The sequence below is a fragment of the Canis lupus genome, chromosome 7 (genome assembly GCF_011100685.1).
Source record: "Canis lupus familiaris isolate Mischka breed German Shepherd chromosome 7, alternate assembly UU_Cfam_GSD_1.0, whole genome shotgun sequence".
In the NCBI taxonomy this organism is placed as follows: domain Eukaryota; kingdom Metazoa; phylum Chordata; class Mammalia; order Carnivora; family Canidae; genus Canis; species Canis lupus.
In genome coordinates this window covers 69,468,112-69,493,566 of record NC_049228.1, presented here as the reverse complement: position 1 = coordinate 69,493,566, position 25,455 = coordinate 69,468,112, and the positions used below count along the sequence as shown (strand labels likewise).

Genomic DNA, 25,455 nt, shown 5'->3' with positions numbered 1-25,455 from the left:
ATAAAGACATATACAAAATTCCTGAATATCAGGAAAATAACCCATCCTCTTTACAAACATTTTGCATTTACATGATTCAAACTCAAGTCAACGCCTTTGGATAACATTTTCTAACTACATATTATAAGGTATCCTTTGATCTTTGTCCTACCTGATCTAGATTCTTGGTCTTCTGTTGCTGCTTGATAGGATTCCTAATGCTTGTTACTCTTTGCTTACAAACCCAATTCCTCCCTAAGTCTATGTCTTTCCTTCCTGAATCTTCCTGATCTTTTGTGAGACAGCACGCTCAAAAACAAGTTGTCCACATTACTGAATTTTAAAAAATGAATTTAACAACAACAACAAAAAAAGCATAACAGGTATTTGAAGGTTATCAATATAACCAGCTTGATCAGAAGCAGAATGAAGAGTCATCTCATTCTAATGAAAAACAACAACAAAAGCTGTCTTTTACCCTTCTGAGGCTCAAGATATTTGAAGTGATGTATATTTAGTAGGAAAGCATCAGTTAATCAACTGATTAGGTTAGGTTATTCATCATCTACCACATCAATAATGGAGAAATCACACTTAAATATTTTACTTAAGTATTTGTTGTCCCACTTTGCAATCTTAGGAAATCAACTGCTCACAACAACTGCTTGCCCTCCTCCAGCCTGGCTTCACCTTCCACTATGATGTATTATTATCCAGTAACAAGTATCCTAGTAGTACATTACTATAGAAATCTCTTTTAAGTGACAATACTAACCAGATATTTATTTTTTAAATTATGCATATAAATTAAGTGTTTATATATCTTTTAGTGGTGGTTTAGCAGGTTTTCTAAGGAACAGTGTAAATATATAAGAAACAAAAAAAAAAAAACTCACATATAAATGCCACATTTTAATATAAGAAAAATGATAATTTTAGGACTATGTAATTAGTAGCAATAGGTATTACAAAAGATTTAATCAAGAATATTACTAATACAAAGTGTTACTATACCATTTCATGTTGCCTTTTCTTAACTTTAGTTAAAAGAACCACAAATACTTCATTTTTAAAAGTCAAATGTTACATAAAAGCTATTTGAAATATTTATATGAAAACAATATTAATATCAATGAATAGTAACAACTTACAGGTATTTCAATTTTTGCTTTAAGAGTCTGGTCTTTTTTAATGTTCTGCACTTGAATCGCAGATCCTGTTAAAATACTGGTCCCAGAACTGCTGCAATCTACAACGTACACTGGAAGGTTTGGAGCACCTAAAAACTTTTGAGAACATACAAAATAATTTAAGACTCCAATCAAATATAACAAATTATTCAATAACTGTTATTTAAATTTTCAAATAATTCACTACAGCTACTATTTCTGGCCATAAATTGGAAAAACTGGAATAGAATTCACCAATATTCTAGACAATTTTTGAATGAGAAGAGTAATTTTCAATAATTCTACCTAAATTTATGTCTTCTGAAACACCAACTTCCTCAATCACTATTTTTTTTTTTTTTACTTTATGTATTTGGGTTTTCCTTTTCTTTCTGTGCTTTTACTTGCCTTCATTTGTCTATCCATCCTTAACCCTAAAAGACATTTCTATCATTCTATTCATAAATTAAATACTTCATCTAAATTGAGGGAAATGGACCAAGAGAGGAGGGAGAGGAATATTTTGTCTATAAATTTCTTTTTGAAATTTGGTATGGGTGATGCTTTTATTGGCTTACAGATGCTGAAAGTACAGGCAATGGGATACCCACAAATTTTTCCATGGAATAATCATTAAAGATCTAAATACAATATAAGTCTCACTATAAAGTAGCTAAGAGACAGTTATGTCCATTTACTACCATCTTACTCAAAATAAAATCTGCATATTCTTATCTTAAAATAACTTACCTTACAATGAACAATCAATTTTGGTTGTGTTGTTACATTGTCTGATTCATCCAAAACTTCTACCTGAAATGGGAAAGCTGTTCCATTTTCTATAACTAAAATTTCAGAATCAGGTTTCACTTTCAATCGATGAGGGGGACCTACCAGAGAATTATATAATGAAATACAGGTTCAAGTTTCTAAGACTGAAATATTGAAATAGCAAAAAAAACAAAAACAAAAACAAAACCCAAAAAACAAAAAACAAAAACTTCTAACATTTCAAGTTTTAGTTTCTTAATGCTTTTTTTTAAAAAAATAAGCATCTTTAATCATTTGTATCACCAAAATGCACAGATTCTACAAATGACCATAGCTGTCTCGATTGTGTAAAATTTTTGATGTCTAGACTTCGTTTTACCCAATAAGCTATGACATAATGGTAACTAATGCTAGAAATCACCTGAAGGTGTAAAACCTTAAAGAGATCCTGGAAAAAAATATTCAAGTTTTTAAAAAAATATTTTATTTATACACTGTAACTTTGTACAATGACTAATTTCTCAAAAACATGTTAAGAGAAAACACACATTTTAGGTAATAGTGTCAAAGAATCAGTTCATGTAATGATATAGTCAGATAATTTGATTGTCCTCTACTTTGATGCTGTAAGCAAACTACACATATTTCTTCTAAAATTAATCAAAGAGAGCTTATACTTCTGTAGCAAGATGACTTCATGTGCTCACATTTTTAAAACACAATTTTAGGGAATCCCTGGCTGGCTCAGCGGTTTAGCGTCTGCCTTCAGCCCGGGGCATGATCCTAGAGACCCAGGATCGAGTCCCACATCAGTCTCCCTGTATGGAGCCTGCTTCTCCCTCTGCCTGTGTCTCTCCCTCCCACCCCACCCCCCTCTCTCTCTCTGTGTGTCTCTCGTGAATAAAATCTTTTTAAAAATTTTAAAAAATTAAAAATTAAAATAAAAAAATACAATTTATGCTAAATGCTGGTAACAAAAATTCACAAAGGACAGTTACTAAAAACACTTTTTGGTAACATTAGTTATTATTTACTTTTTACTATATGCCAGGCAACATGTTAAGTTTTAAGCACTATCTTCATAATCTTCACAATGAGCTTAATAAAGAAGGTCATATTATTATTATCCACATTTTATAAATGAGGAAACTGGAATCCAGAGAGATTAAGTACCTCGTCTAGGTCACACAACTAGTAAACAGCAGGCTCAGGTTAATGTCCTAAGTTATCTGAAACCTCTTGACCATTATCATTATGCCATGCTACCCCCTACTTCACAGTTTTCATTCTCAAATTCAAAACAATGTCAAACAATCTAGTTACTAAGAATTTCACTACCCAAAACTATGCCTTTTAACTAATCTTTAAAATAAAAGCATTGTGTTTAATATGTAACAACTTTTTAAAAAGTTTGCTTCTGTTTGTATATTTATGTATAGATGTAAGTAATCTACACTCATCATGGGGCTCAAACTCAAACTTATGATGTGGAGATCAAGAATCACATGCTCTTCTGACTGAGCCAGTCAGGTGCCTCAACATTTTTATACTTCTACCAGTGTGCTAATTTTGACATCCTTATCAATTTGTGCTTGAGGGAAACCAAACTACTTAAACTTGTGAAAGGACACAGCTAATATGTTTCTTTTCATTTAAAAACAGTACAAAAGGGGGCAGCCCCAGTGGCTTAGTGGTTTAGCGCCACCTTCAGCCCAGGGCATGATCCTGGAGACCCATGGATCTCCATGGGATCGAGTCCCATGTCCGGCTTTCTGCATAGAGCCTGCTTCTGCTTCTCCCTCTGCCTGTGTCTCTGCCTGTCTCTCTGCCTCTTTCTGTGTGTCTCCATGAATAAATAAATAAAATCTTAAAAAAAAAAACAGTACAAAAGGTCATATATGGACAAAGATATGATTATAGTATTATCAGAAAGAGCTAAAACTGACACACCAAGCGCTATTATGTTTTACAAGACACGCAGTTCTCACTTTGCACAGGAGTGTGTTAATGAGAACTCATGCATACTGAACTGTGCTGTCTACCATTCCTTATCACAAAACCTTGCAAAGTGAATGTTGCTTATATTATTAGCTCATTCAATCCTCACAACAACCATGAGAGAGTAGATATTTCATTTTACATGAGGAAACTGAGGCACAGGACAAGTTTACCTAGCTCATAAGTGTTACAGCTTAGATTCAAACTCAGAAGAGTTATCAGAATGTACTCTTTGAACCTATCTGGAAGACTGCCTCTCAAATTAGCCAGCATTTCCTATCCTGTATTACTTTAATGTAACTTTACTATCAGGTTGTTAAGTAACTAACAAATTAACAACATAAATGCATGAGAAACTTTTCTTAAGATATGAAAGAAACATTTACAGTCATATCAGAAAAGATAAAAAAGGTCAGTTCTAAAATAAGCCTAATTAGTATATCTCTTAAGAGTAGTTCCTTAATATTATCAACATTCACACTTTTCTCCCGATTACTTTTAGAACTTCCTGTCTTCCTAAATATTTTCCTATTTTTTCGATTACTCATTTTTGTCTGTGCTATACTTGACATTCAGATGTATTTTCAAGACTTATACCATAACAAAAAACACTTCATCTTAATATATTTTATAATAAGAATACTATTTAAAGGTAAATATTAGAAATATTTATTAAAATATTACCTGGTAGTAATCTAATTTTTAAAATCTGTGTGTCTTCTTTTAAACCCGGCAGAATAACCTTCAAATTAAAATTCTGTTGAAAAAAATTATTTTAATTAAATCCAACTGCTAAATAGCTCAGTAGTTTAACAACTGATGTTGTTGGTGTCTCTTTTATTCCCTCACCTTATCCCCTTTAACAAGAGTGAAATGTTTACACTATAATGACCTACATGTGTTCAAAGCAATTTAGGAAAGAATTGCTCATAGTAATAGATCAGGGACTCTCAGTATATATTCTAATAAGAGTATATCATAAGACTGTACTTGATTATTTGAACTTTATCTAAAATTGCTATTTAGTTTAATAAGTGCCAAAAATTCTGATTTATTTTTTCATTTCCATAACATTACAGAAATCTATGCAGCAAATTTATATTGAGAAACATGATCATTTATGTCTCTAAGAGATGAAAATGTGGACTCATTGCTTCTTTACAGATAACAGTCTCTTCAAATTCAAAAGGAATAACCTCTGAATAATCAGAATCAAGATGGGCATCATAAAAAATATGGAAAATAGTGAATGAAGTATAAAATAACAAAAATCTAGAAATCTCTAAATTCAATGTGGTATCCTAGATTAGATCCTGGAATAGAAAACTAATTAGTAAAAACGCTGGCGAAATGTGAATAAAGTCCATAGTTTTGTTAATAGTATTATACTATAGTTTTGTTAATAGTATTATACCAATGTTAATTTCTTAGTTTGGATAAAACTTGATAGTTATATAAGATATTAATGGAGGAAACTGGTACAGAGTATATGCAAACTCATTATACTATTTTTCCAACTCTTCTGTAAATATAAAGTTATTTCAAAAAGTTTTTAAAATCCAGAAACTATTTTAGTTTTTTTAGTAAGCTTATCTTAGTAAAGTCAAATTTCCCTGAAATTCAATTCTTTTTCCAGGAAATTCTGAATTCAGAAAGATGTATAGAAATTGATCTTTAGTTTGATTTCATTATATAATGCAGTGTAGTATATGGCATTTAAAGAAATTCGTATGCTCTATTTTAAACACCATTTTGATAGAAAAATTCTGAATATATGTTGTAGGTTAATGGTACAGTGAAGAAAAGATATATATTACTCGTTATTAGCCACAGTATTCCCTTTAGTCATGTAAATCTATTAGGTACTTTATATACCTGACTGAAAAATTACCTTATTGGAATTTATATTTTTACCTTTCCTAATTTTATCTCTCCCAAAAACACATTCCTTTATCCAAATATCAAACCCAGTATGTTCATAAATGTGAACTAAAGTTTCTCATATTTTTGTGTTCTAAAAATATTACTCAAAAAATTTTAAAAGTTGGAGAGAAAAAAAACAGTACTGGGTAACTGTTAATAAAATTGACTCTGAATGTGAAAAGAATGGAATGAAGATGAAGACAGTTAACAAATATTTAATTCATAAATGTAAGTGAACATGTTAGTTTCCTTTAGCAATGTGAATGGTAAGTTTAGTGACATGATCTTGATTAATTCTTAGGAACCCCATATCGTTGTTATCCTGTTACAAAAACACGTCATCCAATTTTAAATTCTCCATTTTATTTTTACAAGAAATAGTATGTATTAAAACATTTATGTACAATGCTTACCTTGCCTTGACAAGAGTTTACAAGGCCCTTAGCTGTAACACCTCGAATCACACAATTCGGTCCTTTGGTTATTTCTTCATAATGTAAAGATAAACCACTGGAAAAAACAAATTATTTTTTAACTTCCCCTCCATTACCTATAAATAAGTTGTATTTTCACATGCCATTCTTGTATTTAATTCACTTTTCTAATAAAAATTTTAAATCTAATAATATTTTTTTAAATTGAATAATTCAACAAGAGAAAATTCCCAAGAACTTATTTTACAAACAAAAATCATCTGTAAGTGATAGCACTGGGCCAAATACTGTAAAAGAAAAATTCTAAAATGTAAAGTTCATTTATTAAATAAGATACAAGGCAGAAAATAATCAAATGCTAGACCATGTATACAGGTCTAAGGAAAGGAAATATACAAATAGGCCAGCTTTAGGGATATCTTCAGACTTCACCATGTATTTTTTTTCAAATCTTTCATCCAGTAAGATATTAGAAAGTTTTTGGCACTTATTAAACTAAATAGCAATTTTAGGTAAAATTCAAATAATCAAGTACAGTCTTATGATATACCCTTGCTAGAATATATACTGAGATTCCCTAATCTATTACTATGAGCAATTTCTTTCCTAAATTGCCTTTGACCACATGTAGGTCATTAGAGTGTAAACATTTTACTCTTGTTAACGGGGATAAGGTGAGGGAATAAAAGAGACACCATCGGGGAGAAAAAGCCTAATTTTTCTGAAGAATGGCATTTAAATATTAAATTATAAAATTAAATGGTATGCCTTGTTTGAAAAAAGCTATAAAGTGATGTGTAAGAGAAAATAAGACTCCCTAGGGAAAATGGACACTAAACGCACACACATCTACTTTCACTATCTCTTACATTTCTAATTTGAAAACAAGGGGATTTCTTTTATTTACTATTAAAGGCTAAGAAAAGGAAGGAAAGGAAAAAGAGACAAGAACAATAAATCTCATTTCCTAGAAAACAGGACTTAGTCTCCCAAGAAAACTGAACCCTAAAACAAGCAATGGAAAAAGCTGGAAATCAACGTAATGGTCCAGAATTCCTATGTACCACTCTGGAACTGGTGGTACTACATGCCTCTAGAAGTAGGAGCAAACAAAAAGGGGAAAAGAAAGACTGATCCCCAGATCTTCCCTCTCAGCCTCTGGATGATGACTGGAAGATTAATCTCTGAAAAGGCTAAAGAAGAGAAATCTCTAAACCAGGGAGTAGCAGATAAATTGAATGATAAGGTAAATACTAAACAGAACAGAAGGGGTAATCTTGAATGAATGTATATGGATGCTGAGACCTTCCCAATCCCTTTTCTTGACTAGGAACCTGGACAAACTATTCCCCTCCAGGCAAGAGAATAAAATTATTTTCAAATAAATATTTGAGAAAACTGCCTACCCCAACAAAGAAGACTCCCCCAGTAAAGCATTACAGACATATCATCGTACAGTGCAGTTCATATTCAACAGCTTCTCCCACATTTTCAGTTTCCTTATCTGCTTTTTAGCCAGTTATAAGCAGATGATAAAAAATTACCAGGTTTCTGAAGAAATTAGAAGAAAAAAAAAAACCAAACAAACAAAAAGCAACCAGCTTGGAGAAACAAAAATTTTCCATACATGTAATGTTTTAAAAAGCCAAAAAAAAACAACTACCACTCATCAGTGAAAAAATATACTACATTCATAAAACAAGATGATCTACAAAAAAAAGTTCAGAAAACAAAGAAAAATTTTTAGAAATTAAAACAGAGCAACAAGGAAAACCTCAATGGGGAGGTTATAAAGATTAAGCTGAAAAAAAAAATTGTCAGAAAGGAAAAGCAGAACCACAAAAAGAAAAACAGAAAAATTAGGGAAATCAGAGAAACATTCCAGAAGATTCAATACCAAAAAATAAGGATTCCAGAAAGAGAAAACCGTGATGATGGAAAGTAGAGAATAGGGCAACCCAAGTGGCTCAGCGATTTAGCACCACCTTCTGCCCAGGGTGTGATCCTGGAGACCCAGGACTGAGTCCCGCATCAAGCTCCCTGCATGGAGCCTGCTTCTCCCTCTGCCTATGTCTCTCTCTGCCTCTCTCTCTGTGTGTGTCTCTCATGAATAAAAAATAATAATAAAATAAAATAAATAAAAACTTAAAAAAATAGAGAATAAAATACTTCAAATGATGTAGAATCTATGCAAAGATTTATTACTATAAAATTTTGCCATGTTGCAAATTAAAAGCAGATCCTATAAAGAAAGCTTCCAGAGATAATACATGGAAAACACAAAAATGAAAATTAATCAAAGTGAATTTAAATTTATCAGCAACAGTGGAAGCTAAAAAACTAAAATGGAGCAATGATTCATAATTTTGAGGAAAGCAAAAATGGAATAATGCTTTCATGATTTTGAGGAAAATAGCATCCAATTTTCAATTTAATCAAATAGAATAGGGGCACTCTCTTGCAAATGTACTGGATGTGTTTCAGCAAAAGGAGGACATGGCATTCTTTTAAAAACCTGGAGAGCCATGAAAAGTTAAATGCTAAATAAAATAAGCCATGTAACAGACTCAGAATTCAGGAATGTTTCCGTAGGGACCTGAGAGCCAACTCTCTGCAGTGTAATCATCAAAAAAGGTAAAGCCCTATCTCCTAGTTTCCTGGGCCTAACTTCTAGTCAGCTGACTCCAGATTGCAAATCCCACAAGTAGTGATAAAGGTACTTAGTTATTTTATCTTTAAAACATGAATGTAATGAGTTCCAGCAACTTATCCATATATTTCAGTCTTTGCAGTCTCTGTATCAGATTGCTTGTGATAATCATCACATTCTGGTGTAATGTTTAGTCAACAGTAAAACTGTTTTCTTTCTAACTTTATGATGAAGTTTTCTAAGTTGACGGTAGGTTTTGTTTTGATTTCCCCAACACAGAAGACATAGTGAATCCCCAGGATAAAGGTGAAGGAAGATCACAGAATGTGAACTACAATAAGCAAACAAACAAACAAAAAACAATCATTACAGAATGTAGCACATCACAAACTCCAAAAAATATACCTCCACAAAAATGAAACTGCTAGATTATCTATGTACTCATTTTGAGAAGAGATAATTTGGCAGAGAGTTTACAGTTTAATTTGTCATAAACTCAGCAAAGAAAAAAGTACAGTAGCAACAAAGTTGTATGTACAATAAAGTGATTAGTATTTACATCATTGCAATAAAGCAAGCACTACATATTGACCAAGCCACAGTATAACCTTTATTGAGGACCAGAGGAACAGGAAGGAAGCTTATAAATAAGAGAAGTGGCAATAAGAGAATATGTCATTGTCTATAGCCATTGATCAAGAGATAATGCCTAAAACTAAAAAAGGAAGAAATAGCAATATAAAATTTACATATATGGCAGTAATTACAAGTAGATTCAAGTCAAAAAAGTCAAAGGTGGTTCTCTGAGAAGTGGATTGTGAGTGAGATAGAGAGGGCAGAAGGATGAGAAATTGCTTTTTTAAAATAGCCTTATCAAACTATTAATTCTTTAAACTATATGCATGAATGATTTTTAAAAAATTCACCTAACATTGGGGGAAAAATAAACCTACTCAGAAAATGGTTTTTATTGAAGATAAATTCACATGGCTATGCCATCAGGATTTTATAAAATAAGTTTAAAACCCCAAATATAAATATGTATGTGTGACAGAGATTTCCTATTTAAGAATATCCTATCAAGGATAGGATGATGGAGTTATAATCAATAATAGATGTCATATAATGCACTAATATTTTCCATTTGTGACTAGAAGGGATACTTCTAGTGTTTTAAACAAATAATTTAAGTGTTCAGCTCTTTCATTACTGTTTACAGTATTCAAATGAATACAACAGGTCAAAAGATAAGAATCACTTTTTGCAACTTAAGGGGACACAGAACTAAAAACTCATTTTGAATATTTTTTATAACTATATATTGTTTTTCAAGAACTTAAAAATGCTACAAATCTAACTACTAAACTATATCACTAATCTGTGAGCTTCTAGAAGGCAAGTACTATGTCCTTATTCACCTCTATATGTCTAGCTAGCAAATGCCTGGAGTATTGCACATGCTCAGATGTCTAAGAGTGAACGAATACAACACAAGGGGAAAAAAGTACATAGAGACAACAGAAGAAAGCATATATAAAAAGTGGGCTCAAAAGATGAATTTGGCAGCTAATGCAAAAAAGAAACACTTAGCATTCATGCTCTTGAGAATGAACAAGAATTTCTCCCAAGGCACCTTAAAAAGATAACTGAAAATAATGAATACCCTTAGTTATATCATTGGACACACTATGAAGTTTCTCAGAGTTATTTCTTAATATAAGCCAATCACAATACTTTATTAAATAAAGATAAATTCTACAGAAAGACCCAAATATCCATGGAAACCATAAACTTTGTTGCTATGGTTTTATTTTATTTTATTTTTTATTTTTATTTTTTTTGCTATGGTTTTAAAAATGAATTGTATTACCAGGTTCACTAAGTTTAAGGAGCCATAACTTCACATCTTACTTGCAAAAAAAACAATGGAGAAAGAGTTTTATCAGTCTCACCTAAACAACTTTCACAGTAAATTCAGTCAAAACAAACTTTAATGAAGCACTTTATATATGACACTTTATACATGTCACAAAGCATAGCTCAGGGCTAAATAAATCCCCCAGATATCATAAAATACACTAAACACTTTAAATGATAAATGTGACAAACGATAAAAGTTAAACACAGAAGTAATTTAAGCTGAAAGAAAGAAGACTGAATGCTTAGTAAATACAAAAAGTCACATTTAGATTGATCCTTCAAATTACCTTGCTTCAAATACTGGCTGAATATCATTTCCTAATTGACTAGTATGACCAAATTCATCCTGAAACTCCAGAGGGATATTGAATGGGACTCCAACACGAAAAGGAGGATCCATAAGACCAAATGAAAACTTTTCTGGTTTACCCTCTTAAAAAAAGAAAAGAAAAAAAAAAAGTAAACATGAGGAGAAAATTCATTGTAGGTCAGAAATAGCCATATTTTATACACAGGAAACTAAACTATGATAAAGATGGCATTTTAAATCTGTGAAGAACTTCTATAAATTGTATCTATAAGCCAACTGGGAAAAGTTAGATCTTTATCTTACTATATATAAAATTCTAGAAAAAAAATGTGTTCTTAAACTATGAGATTATCAGAATATAATAAAGGATAAATTTTGTAACATTATCATAGAAAAAACTAAGGCAAAACACAATATCCCTTCCCCCACTTATCCGTGGTTAACTATAGTCTGGAGGCAGATCCTACTAATGACATATTATCAGAAGGTCAACAGTAGCCTAAAACTATGTTACAATTCCTAGGTTACTGACCTCAGTTCATCTCACCACACAGGCATTTTATCATCTCACATTATCACAAGAGTGAGTATAGTAGCACAATAAGATATTTTAAGAAAGAAAAAGACCACATTCACATAATTTCTATTACAGTATATTGTTATAATTATTCTATTTTATTATTGTTAATCTCTTACTGTCCCCAATTTACAAATTAAACTTTATTATAGGTATACATATACAGAAAAAAAACAGTATATATACAATTTGATATTATTTGTAATTTTAAGAGATCCACTGGAGGTGGTCATGTAACATATCCCCTGTGTACAAGGGGGACTACTGTATTCAATAGCTATGAAATAATGTTGTGTGATAAAGTTTAAAATATCTTATTAGTTATAATACACAAAGTTAAAAGAGATGCTTTATAGGAGAAAATATGTGCAACATCTACAACAAGGGATTAAAATCCAGAATACATGAAAGTCTTCCATAAATCAGCTATTCTTACAGGTGGTCTCTAGTCAAACAGTTTCAGTCATCCCCTGAGAAATTATTAGAAATGTGTATTCTAGGGCTCACTCAAAACTACTGAGTCAGAAACTCTGGGAGTGATGCCCCACAGTCCAGTGTTTTAAAAAGCTTTGTAGGTGATTAAGACAGAAGGTCAAATGTGAGAATCACAGCTTTACACTATTAAAATCAGCAGAGCAAATGTAAGCTTTCACAGATAACAGAGAGAGCCAAAGATAGGTGAGAAGAGGTGCACAACCTAATAATTAAATAATTTAACCATTAACTAGGATAAATACAGACACCAGGCAGGAATGAGCATAAGGAACTTTGGAACTCTCATGGTCTGTTGGTGAGGGTACCCTGACACACCTTTTACCAGAGCCAATTTGATGGTAAATATATTTAAAACATTAAGGCATATACATGCCAGCTCAGCAATTCTACTTTTTATCCACCCTAGAGAACTTCTAGCACATGTACACAAAGCAGCATTAATTTTTTTTTTCACATAGAAACCCATGGTTAGACAAAAAAAAAAAACAAACAAACTGAGATTGACTGAAATGTTCATCAACAGAAAACTGCTTCAGGGATCCCTGGGTGGCGCAGCGGTTTAGCGCCTGCCTTTGGCCCAGGGCGCGATCCTGGAGACCCGGGATCGAATCCCACGTCGGGCTCCTGGTGCATGGAGCCTGCATGAAGCCTGCTTCTCCTTCTGCCTATGTCTCTGCCTCTCTCTCTCTCTGTGTGACTATCATAAATTAAAAAAAAAAAAAAAAAAATTAAAAAAAAAAAAAGAAAACTGCTTCAACTATAGCATATCCATACTACGGAATGCATTCTGCAGCTACTAAAAGAATGTGATAGGGGCGCCTGAGTAGATTAGTCGATTAAGGATCTGAATCTTGATCTCAACTCAGGTTGTCATCTCAGGGGTGTGAAACAGCCCCAGGTTGGGCTCCATTCTCAGAGCACAGTCTGCTTAAGAGTCTGTCTCTCCCTCTTCCCCTCCCAATTCATGCTCACTTGCTCTAAAATAAATCTTTAAAAAAAAATAAGAAAGAAAAAAGAAAAGAAAAGAGAAGAGAAGAGAAGAGAAGAGAAGAGAAGAGAAGAGAAGAGAAGAGAAGAGAAGAGAAGAGAAGAGAAGAGAAAAAAAAGCCCACCTCAGGTCTCCATCCCTCAATACACAAAACCAGTAAATTGCCTTCCTCAGCCCCAGCAACAGATAGAAGGCTTATTCTCTGAGGAAGGTAAAATAGTGCCAAGAAGTGAGGGACAAAAACACTACTAAAAGCATCACATTCTGCTGAAAATATCAAGTGAAAGATTCTATAGTAGACGTGAGACCCCCAACAGTCTTCTCCAGTTTGCTCCCAAAATGCTGGCAGCCAGGTGTTTACCCTCCTCACAGGAGACTAAAATGCTCTATTTGGGGCTTTGAACAGCTTAAAGAGAGAAAACCTAAAAATTCTCATAATCACCCCAAATGAAATAAAAGTTTTCAAATGTCCTATGATTAAATGTAGGCAAATCACCAGTCATGTAAGAGAGCATTTACTTATGAAAGGGCAAACATTAAAAAAAAAAAAAATTAACACAGAGGAAACAGACTATAAATAAAGTTCAAATGCTTCAAAAGACCACCACTATTACTAATACCCTCAGAGAATTATTAAAGATACTGGATTTATGAAGTAAGCAGAGAATGCTTTGAAAAAGGAGTAACCAGAATAAAAAAATGACAGCAGAAAGGAAAAATTCAATAGAAAGTATAGTAGCATGTCATGTTAAAGGAAGCTCCCATTAACACGGGAAAATGAGATGGAAAGTAGAAAAAAGAATATTAGTATACCAGTCAAAATGTTCACTGTCTTTTAATATTAGATGATGTAGAAAATAGAGTAGGAAATCAAGTAATTCAAGAAAAATTTAGAGAATTTAAAATTTCAGAAACCAGAACAACAAAAAAAAGATTCCTAAACAGTTGGGCAACAGGGAAGAGGGGAGACTGAGGTGGGCAGAGAAGCTCACATGCAAAGGTCAAGAATCAGAAAAGCTTTAGGTGCTACAAGCAACAACAGAAGAAAACAATGATGCCTTCAAAAATTTTAAACAGGGTAGCCCGGGTAGCTCAGTGGTCAGCCTGGCGCGTGATCCCAGGGACCCAGGATTGAGTCCCATGTCGGGCTCCCTGCATGGGGCCTGCTTCTCCCTCTGCCTGTGACTCTGCCTCTCTCTCTCTCTCTCTCTCTCTGTGTGTCTCTACGAATAAATAAAAAAAAAATTAAAAAAAAAAATAGGACCATGAAGTTGCAACGACTTGGATGGAGCTAGAGATTATAATGCTAAGCAAAATAAGACAGGGAAAGACAAATACCATATGATTTTACTCATATGGAATAAAAGAAACAAGCAAAGGGGAAAAAAAAGAGAGAAGGAAAGGCAAACCAAGAAACAGACTCTTAGAGAACAAATTGATGGTTACCTGAGGGAATATGGGTAAAGGGATGGGTTATATAGGCAAGTGGATAGGATTAAATGGGGATTAAGGAGTGAACTTGTGATGGGGACTGTGTGGTGTATAGAAGTGTTGAAGCACTGTATTGTACACTTCAAATAGTATTACACCGATTAAAAGTGGAATTTAAGGGCAGCGGTTCAGCGCCGCCTGCAGCCCGGGGTATGATCCTGGAGACCCAGGATCAAGTCCCACATCGGGCTTCCTGCATGGAGCCTGCTTCTCCCTCTGCCTGTGTCTCTGCCTCTCTCTTCGCTCTCTTTGAATGAATAAATAAATCTTTTTTAAAAAAAGTGGAATTTAAATAAAAACTTAAAGAAGAAATTCGATTATGGAGCAGAATCATAGGGCTATTTTAAGATTATGATGATCCCACAACTGGCCAAACATCTTTTATTATCTATTATCCCTTTACTGAAAATGACACTTTCGGTATAATATGTAGGCATATAGTGTTTCACTTACCTTTAACAGAAAATTTAATTGCTTTTGAAGGTAGTGGTCTTCCTGCATAAGTGTCTGCATTACTTTCATTCAATACAACTTGTAATTTCAATGTATAATTCCCCAACTTTTGAATATTTTCTGTACAAATTAAGAAGAAATTAAAAATCAAGTCAACAGAATTACTGATACAATTTTTAACATTCAGAATAATAACTCACCCATTTTTTTAAACCAGTAAGGCCATTTTCCTCCATGTTGACTAATATGTGAAATGATTTCTTTATTTCCATTGGAAGCTTAATAAAAGAAAAAAGAAATATTTATACCTTGAGAAACTGAATACACAACATGAGTATGAAATGTCACACTGGCATCAAATAACTTTATTTGTCGTACATTTTTAGAAACTGTTTTGAAAAAAAAAAATTGTTTTGAAACTTCATCAAAGGATCTAAAGCTATCCCATACAAATGAATAGCATAATGAAAATTACTCATCAGCTCATTAAAATTCCTTTATCTCAATTAAGAATGTATCCGTAAATAAGATTAACTGTTACAAAAGATTAGAGATAATTTTCTTTTGATATTAAAAATAATTTTCCTAAAAAAAATAATAATAATAATTTTCCTTGGGATCCCTAAGTGGATCAGTGGTTTAGCGCCTGCCTTCGGCCCAGAGCATGATCCTGGAGTCCTGGGATCCAGTCCCACATCAGGCCCCCTGCGTGGAGCCTGCTTCTCCCGCTGCCTGTGTCTCTGCTTCTGTCTCTCACTCTGTGTCTCCCATGAATAAATAAAATCTTAAAAATTTTCCTTAAGAGTTTTCAAGACTAAAATACCATAGTTTATTTATATAGAATTGCTAAGATCTAGCAACCTATTATTATGAGTAGTAAAAACACAAACATAAAATAATACCTCTTCTGTAAGGAAGAGAAAGAGACAATATTAATTGTTCTTGTTCAACATTATAGCAGGAAACAGGAAAGATAGCCAAAAACTAATAAATTACTAACTAAACAGGGAGGAAGAAAACAGAGTAGATGGATGACATAACTTCTCTGAAGATTTATTTCTGACTTTGAAATTATGTAAATGACTTAAAAAATGAAAAAATAGAATTAAAAATAGCAATTCATAAACAAAAAAATATACATCAAGTAGGTGACATGACACATTAAAAAGGGATATTATTTCAAATGACTTTATGTTTTTTTAAAGATTCATTTATTTATTTTAGACAGAGAGAGAGAGAGATGATCGAAGTAGACTCCATGCTGAATGTGGAGCCCAATTCAGGGCTCAATCCCATAACCCTGAGAACATGACCTGAGCCGAAACCAACAGTCAGACACTTAACCAACTGTATCATTCAGGAGCCTCTCAAGTGACTATTTTTTTTTTTTATTAGTAGTGAATAAATAAATTCAGCACACTTGGATGATACAAAGTCACGTTCATGGATTAAGATGACAATAACAACCAATTGGTTTAAAGACACAATGTAATACTTATCAAAACCCCAATACCATTTTTTTTTTACAGAAATAGGAAACCCTGCTAAATGTATATGGAATCTTAAGGGAATCCAGGCAGCCAAAACAATTCTGAATAAGAAAAAAGTTAGGAAACTCACATTACCTTTCAAAGTTTACTACATAACAATAGTAATCTAAACAGTGGTACTGGCATAAGAAAAGACATTATAGACCAATGGAATAGAGAGCCCCCCCAAAAAAATCCCTTGAACGTATGGTCATATGATTTTTGATAAGAACGCCTAGACCATTCAATGGAGAAAGAACAGTGTTTCTGATTATTGGTGCTATGAAAACTGGATATGCACATGCAAAAGAAGTGAATCTATATAAATTAAACTCAAAATGGATCAAATAATTAAATGTAAGAGCTAAAATGATAAAACTAATCTTAGACAAGAAAAGCTTCCCAACATTGGATTTGGCAATGACTTCTTGGACAGAATACCAAAAGCAAAAACAACAAATGCTAAAACAGAAAAATTGGAGGTGCTTGGGTGGCTCAGTTGGTTGAATGTCTTGGTTTCGGTTCAGGTAGTGATCTCAGGATCGTGAGATGGAGCCCTGAATCAGGCTCTGTGCTCAGCACAGAGTCTGCTTTGGATTCTTTCCCTCCTAACTCTCCATCCCTGTCCCCCCTTTGTGTTAGCAAGGATGTAGAGATATTGGAACACTTGTACATTGCTGGTGTGGATGTAAAACAGTACAGCCACTGTGAAAAACAGTATGGCAGTTCCTCAAAAATTAAACATTAGAATTACCATGCGATCTAGCAATTCTACATCCAAAAGAATTGAAATCAGAGATTCAAACAGGTATTTGCATACCAATGTTCACAGCAGCATTATTCATAATACCGGATACATGAAAGCAACCCAAGTATCCATCAATGGATAAGTAAACAAAATATGGTACATACACACAAAAGAATATGATTTCACTTATTTGATTCAATTTATTGCGATACCTAAAACAGTTGTATTCACGGACACAGAAAGTAAAACAATGATTACCAGGAGATGTGGAGATGAAGTGATGGGGAGTTATTACTACTGAGTTTTAGTTTGGGATGATAAAAAAAAGTTCTGGAGATGGACAGTGGTAATGGCTGCACAACAATATAAATGTATTTAATGTCAATGAACTGTAAAACCTAAAAATGTTAAAATGATAAATATACGTTATACATTTTTAAGATAATAAAAATATTTTTGATTGGAAAAAATATATGGGGTGGGGGAGGCAGGAGAGTCAGTCACAGAGAGATTAGAGAATGCTGTATTATTGACCTGGACGATGGAGGAAGGAGCCACAAGCCAAAGAATATAGATTCTAGAAGGTGGAAAAGCCAAGGCTGCCCTAAAGTCTCCAGAAGGAATGCAATACTGCTGACACTTTTTTTTTTTAAAGATTTTATTTATTTGACAAAGAGAGTGAAAGAGCACAAGCAGAGAGAACAGCAGAGAGAGGGAGAAGCAGGCTCCCCACTGAGCAGGGAGCCAACGCAGGGCTCAATCCCAGAACCATGAGCCAAAGGTTCAAAGGTTCAAACCAACGGACTGAGCCACTCAGGCACCACGTTCAATCCTGCTGACGCTTTGATTTTAGTCAGTGAAACTCATCTGGGATGTATGATCTATAGAATTCTAATAACTTTTGTTGTTTTAATCTACACACACATAAAGTTGGGGAACTATGGGGCAGGGTGTCACAGAAGCCAAAAATAGGAGTATTTCAGTGAAATAAGTTAAACTGTTTAATGCTGAGACACCTAACAAGACATTTATACAAGATTCAAGTATAGATGATCATTAACTAGTTTTTAAATGTCAGAAAAACATATTTTGAATATTTGTGTCTTTAAAATCCATGGATGAGACACCAAGTATATAATGATAGAACAAATTATTAAACATAAGAGGTAAAAATACTTTTAGGCCGTCAAGACAAAAACAATGGACAAGAAACAAACAAGATGATTCAAATTAGGGAAATACAAGATGAGCAATAATACCCAGTTCTCCACCAGGCCTATAATCTAAACCAAGTATCTCTATCTAGCTCAAGGTTCAGACACATTATTTTTTGATTTACAATAGATTTTATAGATTATCTAATATGAATTCCTATCTAATTCAAATCCCTATACATATATGCACCGTATCTTAGGTCCACAGCTACCTACTTGGGAAAATTCAAAATAAAGAGTTAAAAAAAAAAAACCCTCAGAAAAATATCAATTAAAAAAATTAGTCATAACACATTTGAAATTCTGAACTTTAATCAAATCTTCTGTGTCTATAAGATTGCTAGATCATCAATAATTATAAAAAGATGAAAAACCTGTATTACACATTTAAGAACATTAATATTAAAGATACAAATTAGTTTGCATACTTACAATGTAATATAACTTTGAGCTCAACCAGGAGTTTCTTTGATCCTCCATGACTTGTTCCTGGAAGCTTTTGCATTGCTTCCCCCTTTTTATTCAGTATTTCAATTCTTAATGCACCTATCGGTTCAAAATTAAAATAAGAATATCTTAGTTACACCCCCCCAAAAAAGATGAGTCTTCTAGGTCTGAACATTGCATTTTAAATTGTTAGTCTTTTACATATTCAAAACGTAAAGCACACAAACAGCATTTTTTCAGTAATATGGAAAAAACAACAACATACCAATGGGGGTTCCAGCTGGCCTAATCTCATTTGGCAATAATTCATCTCCTTCAGGCCAAGTTACTGACAATCTATCAGGGAGTCTATTAAAATGAGCATATTAATGTTTCATGAATTACATTAATTATAATCTAATTAGATAAACAGAAGTCACTAGAAACTTTAATATTTCGGATATATTTTGAAAGGTTAAAGCTAAAATTCCATATGATCAATAATCTAAAAATTTTTTCTTCCTTAACCATTACTGTGGTTACTGAAACAGTAATACAAAAATCTCTTGGTATTAAGAGCCAGGATTTGTCAGGAATTGCCCATTTTTGGTGGTTTTCCTGCTCTTGTATAATACAAGTTAACTTTGGGAAATAAACTTTTAAGAATAGATATTCACTGAGAATCAAAATGACTGATTAGCTACAAAAGAGCTACAAACAGTTTTGTTTTTCTACTTTCTTTTACTTCTCTTGCACTAATCTTTACTTCTCAACAGTTACTACAATTTTCTTCTAGTTGTAGGTCAAACCAAGTTATTTCCTAACATACTGGATTCATAGTGCCTGTAACAGTGACACTTTAGATATAGAAAAGGGAGACATTTTTATATAAAACAAAGGATTCTGTTTTTACATCCAGAGCTCTCAATTTTTAAACAGCAAGATGTGCACTACAGTATATAAAATCCAAGACTACAACTGTCCTATTATGTGTCCATAACATACTCAAGAATGTACAATTCATTTTTTTAGTTTATTCTTCTCCAGCACTTTGAAATGTGAATTACCTTGCCATTTCATCTTCTACATATTTTTTGACAGCTTTCTCAGCAACTGTCCTATCAAGCTTAGCAATTGGCACAGTTTTTACTTCATCATATAGCGCCTGAGGTTCCTGAATAAAAAAATTTTTATTAACATTTAAAAAAATCTCTTCAAATTTGGCTACAATGAAAATTCTCCTAAAGAAACATATTTTACCCTAATTAAGGATATAAATCATAATAACTATCATTACATTATACTACAGTGTTTATTTCTATTTTTCATGTAACCTCCTTAGGCATAATTAAATATTCAAATATTAAAAAGAGCAGGGAAGGATAAAGCCCACTTTGGTTTTGGAGTTATTTATTATTGAGAAAGAATTCGGACTTCAATTTATATTCCAATGTGGATGAAATGAACACTTTACAAAACTACTTTTGACAACCAGAAATAATGTATATGTTTGTTAAACATTGGATATATAAGATGTTAAACTCTACAGCTTTTTTTTTTTTTTAATTTTTATTTATTTATGATAGTCACACAGAGAAAGAGAGAGAGACGCAGAGACATAGGCATAGGGAGAAGCAGGCTCCATGCATCGGGAGCCCGACATGGGATTCGATCCTGGGTCTCCAGGATCGCGCCCTGGGCCAAAGGCAGGCGCTAAACCGCTGCGCCACCCAGGGACCCCAAACTCTACAGCTTTAAATCACCAAATAAGAAACATAAAAACATAAAAATTTACACTAACAATACTTTATTCAATAGAAAACCCAAATGCTAGCAAAATATAAAATACTATATCTTTATTTCAGCATTAAACAAAAGCAGTACTAAGAGATTTTCAATAAAAATTTTTTATTACTTGCTATCATCTTACCATTGCAATCTGAACCTCTCCTCCTGTGGCATATACTTCTCCATCATGATCACCATAAAGAAAAAATTTTACTATGCTTCCATAAAAGAGAGGAAGTGTCTTGATTGTCTTGACCTAGTATTTAGGTTTTAGAAAAAAGGCTTTTAGTATTTACGAAATCAGGCTTAATATTAATAACTATTTCACAGAACTATTTCATCCAAGGGAAAAAACTTGGTATCAGAAAAACTAATGAAAAAAGCATTCTAATACTCTAATAGTTATACTTTTTTATATTTGTTTATATGAGTTTCCCACTTACTCTTAAAATTTTTCTAAAGACACAGTGGCTTCTTCATACAAAAATGTCAAAGCTATGCACGTGTATAAAAGGTCCATGAATCCTTCAAAGTCAAATATGAAAACCAACATACCTCAAACCCTTCCTCCCTCCCTATAAAATCATGCTTTGAGACTCTGAATAGTAATTACAAACTCTGACAAGTTATTCTTTCAAATTAGTTGGCTCAAAGCTTGCCTATGTATCTTTCCCTTACTTGGCTTTAAAAATCTAAGGATAATTTTCATTAGTCCAATTCAGAAACTCTGGACAAGGACTGTAAGAATTCATACACAATCTACTTTTTCAGCCTCATTTCTAAATTATTTCCTTTCATTCATACACAACAGACTGCAGGACAATCCAACTTTACTACTGGCTATTTCACTGCACTTACCTATATTTGTTGTCTATGCTCAGATAACGGTCTCTGAGAAAGCACCTTACTCATAGTGATCACTTCCTCCTTGTAACTCTTGGCTTGACTTTAGGGATACCATATTCTCCTAGTTTCTGTCTCATCAGCTTATCCTCTTTCTCTTTCTTTCTCTTTCTTTCTTTCTTTCTTTCTCTTTCTTCTTTCTTTCTTTTTTAAGATTTTATTATTTATTCATGAGAGACACAGAGAGAAGCAGAGAGAGGCAGGCAGAGACAGGAAAAGCAGGCTCCATGCAAAGAGCCTGATATGTGACTCGATCCCAGGACCCTGAGCCGAAGGCAGATGCTCAACCACTGAGCCACCCAGGCATCCATTATCCCTTTTATTTTCCTTTGCTAGCTCATCCTTTTCATTGTAGCGCCCCTGTATGTTGAAAAAGCCAGGCTCTAGCTACACACTACTTCTCTAGTGATCACATCCAATTCCAAAGCTTTAAATATATGATGACTTGAATTTACAGAGTAAATGAACATCCTCTGACCCTTGTAATATCTGTACAAACACTCAAGCCTCTACCTCTTTCAAGGTCCATACAAATGCCACTTCTTGCCCAAAGAATTTCATGATTTGCTCTTCTCCCAGGCCCATCCAAAGTCAGTAAATCCTCACCCTCTCCTTCCAGACTGCCAAAGAAGTATTCATCCTCTTTCCATAGCACTTATTCCCTTTTCATCTACTATTATTTATGTTTGGGTTATTTCTGATTTTATTTTTTTTTAAAGATTTATTTATTTATTTTTATTTGTGATAGAGAGAGAGAAAGAGGCAGAGACACAGGAGGAGGGAGAAGCAGGCTCCATGCCGGGAGCCTGACGTGGGACTCGATCCCGGGACTCCAGGATCGCGCCCTGGGCCAAAGGCAGGAGCCAAACCGCTGAGCCACCCAGGGATCCCCTATTTCTGATTTTAAACTGTAATATCCCTAAGGACAAAAGACCTCTCCCAAATCTCTTCATTCTCCCTAATATTATTTTATATCACATAAAAAAATTAAGAGTCTGCGTTTGAGTAAAGTTTGGTGCCAAGAAAAAAATAAAAACCTTGCTAATTGAGATTTAGGGGAACAAATCGGTTTTTAAAAATTGCCATGTTAAATTATGTAATTAAAATGAGTTTGACTTTTTCATTCTTTCCTGGCTCCTGAAGAGCCAAAAACTTGCATTATGTTGTTGTTAAATTCTGATACATCTTAGTTTCAAATTCTATTTAAAAACTGAATCTAGAAATAAGTTAAACCTACCAACTGTCCTGCTTTGTATATTTTTCCATCCCATTCTATTGCTGAGTATGTTGCCCAGGGGCCCTGCTTTTTAGAAGGAAGATCAGGACGTGTAATTACTCCTTTAAAAGATGTAAATTTTATTTGTTTGTCATATTTTTCATGACAGTCCTTTAACCATAAAGCAAATTCTCTGTCAATTTTCATTCGCTGCTCCTGTTAAAAAAAAAAAAAAGGTCTTTAATGCTCTATGAAACATAGCTACTAGTAAACAAATATAACCACAGACACTTGTCATTCATTCCTTTTTCTCTTTCCACATACGCTACCCTCAGAAAAATAAAAAACTAAAACATTTTGCTGGAGCTTTCTCCCATAGATTTTTAACAGAAGCATTGCTAAGAAAGAAAATCTCTGCTATCATCTTTGGAACCAAGGTCTCAGTGGTCACTACCAACAACAAAGCTTTCCTTCCCTTGTATAAATCCTAGAGTACACCACGAATGATGAACATTGGCTGTCTAGAAGAAAGAGAACTAGCTGGCCATGGGAAAGAGGTGAGCAGAAAATTCCTCACTGTGAACCATGCACATTCTCAACAAGGAGATAAAAATCTCTTTCCATTTATCAATCACAGATACACATATATATAGTAAACATATATACAGTATAGTGTGAAAAATATCATTGAGGAAGAATGATTAGGGGAGGAAAGGGCTAAAAAAGCTCCTTATGAAGATGATAATGAAAAAAAGTTGAGAAACACTGCTATAAAAACACATTTTTCCTTTATGTATCATATATACATATTACCTATTCAAAAAAGTTAAAACATGAAATGAAAATTAAGTGGTTTTTATTTAGATTTTATTTATTTATTCATGAGAGACACAGAGAGAGGCAGAGACATAGGCAGAGGGAGAGCAGACTCCCTGCAGGGAGCCCTGTGTGGGACTGGATCCCAGGACCCCAGAATGACGACGTGAGCCAAAGGCAGACACTAAACCACAGAGCAACCCAGGTGCCCCTAAGTGTTTTCTAATAATATGTAAGAAAATGTGTTGTTTATTGTTCCTCGCTTTGTTGGGAAATAGTACAGAGAGATTAATATTCAAGCATAAGCTGTTTAATGCTTGTCTTTAAGAGAATTAGTAAGGTAGAAATCTCCACACTATAGGCTTTTCATAACACATATAGTTAAATTAGTTCATTTCTTCCTACAACCTAACTCCATAATATATCATTTCCAAATGAAAATTAAAAATGATTTCACTTTAAATTATTCTAATTTGCAGTTCAAAAACCAGTATCTTAATCATTAAAAAAATTAAGTCTACCAAATTTTATACTGTACTTCAACATACAGCTCTTGTAGTATATAATATTGTTCTCATATGCTTTCATTAAATTGACATGTTTCTATGGCTTCTATTCACTGTCAAGGTCTTGATACTAAGATCTAAATGAACATCTGTAAAGTTTACCCAAACACAGTCTAATCAGGTTGAAATTTCGGGGGTAATGTCAACACATAAATGCTCTCACACACACACACACACTCTTCTGCTTTAATAAAAAGCATGTGAATTATTAGTACAAATCTATATTTGTGACTTTCATTTTACTTAAAATAGAACATACCAATATTCAAAATTGATATTTAAAATCATACCTGTCCATTTAAAATCCTTGTAAAAAGGGTGTTCTTATCTTTCAACTTTAGCTCAAGATCCATAAAAGTCAGTTTATTTGTGCTGACCTGGAATTTGTCATTGGTGAATAATGCACCAGATATTCTATTGTAACATTCAATTGGTGCAAGCCCTCTCTTCTTTGGAGGAGTACACCAGTCAAAGCTTGAACAGAACAAAATATTAATATTATAATTAGTAAAATAATTAGGTTTATAAAGCATGTAATTTCAGCAAAAATCAAAACTTACTCCTCAACAGATGTATATGGTATTAGCCGTCCATTCCAAAAACATTCAAAAATAGGCCTTTTCCCTCTTGCAGCTTTCTCAAGTATGAAACAATCATCATCATCATCTTCATCTTTTAATTCTAAAGAAAAAGCATCAGTGGAACAAACTGTTTATTGCTATAAAAATTATGCGATTTTTATCACTGAGTAACCAACTTCAAGTGAAATATTAAAGTTGCTTCAGAGAAATTTTAACAAAAACTCATAAGATCTCTTACACTGCTTTTTATAAAACTTAGTGACTCTTCATTTGCCCTCAGAAATGCAGATTTCCAAAGTGGTGCCACAATACCAGTGGTATTTCTGATTTAGGTCAATATTTAGTTACTTATATGCTTATCAGTGTTAGCTACTGAGCCTATAATCTTTAAAATCTATTTATACAGTAAAAGGGTCATATATATTATGCTCTATAGCAGAACCCTCTTCCCTACAAATATAGGAGTTTGAATCCTGTATCTCAAATGTAAGTTCCACAATTTTGTCCGAA

General features: G+C 33.2%; 1 protein-coding gene across 8 annotated transcripts in view; it reads right to left on the bottom strand.

Moving 5' to 3' along the window:
* The window catches only part of SMCHD1 (structural maintenance of chromosomes flexible hinge domain containing 1), a 146,299-nt gene that overhangs the window by 73,571 nt on the left and 47,273 nt on the right, over window positions 1-25,455 (bottom strand). For all 8 annotated transcript variants that reach the window (XR_005362603.1, XR_005362604.1, XR_005362605.1 and 5 more), the window contains exons 11-24: window positions 24,925-25,045; window positions 24,655-24,838; window positions 23,004-23,198; window positions 21,006-21,119; window positions 20,143-20,249; window positions 19,362-19,444; window positions 19,082-19,195; window positions 15,359-15,436; window positions 15,159-15,278; window positions 11,132-11,276; window positions 6,254-6,350; window positions 4,602-4,674; window positions 1,899-2,038; window positions 1,131-1,265 (exon numbers count right to left, since the gene is read on the bottom strand). Coding sequence is in view for 5 of the 8 variants with exons in the window: in XM_038543713.1 (XP_038399641.1) it covers window positions 1,131-1,265; window positions 1,899-2,038; window positions 4,602-4,674; window positions 6,254-6,350; window positions 11,132-11,276; window positions 15,159-15,278; window positions 15,359-15,436; window positions 19,082-19,195; window positions 19,362-19,444; window positions 20,143-20,249; window positions 21,006-21,119; window positions 23,004-23,198; window positions 24,655-24,838; window positions 24,925-25,045 (1,706 nt within the window). In the remaining 3 variants the exon portion in view is untranslated. The remainder of the gene's footprint in view (window positions 1-1,130; window positions 1,266-1,898; window positions 2,039-4,601; window positions 4,675-6,253; window positions 6,351-11,131; window positions 11,277-15,158; window positions 15,279-15,358; window positions 15,437-19,081; window positions 19,196-19,361; window positions 19,445-20,142; window positions 20,250-21,005; window positions 21,120-23,003; window positions 23,199-24,654; window positions 24,839-24,924; window positions 25,046-25,455) is intronic.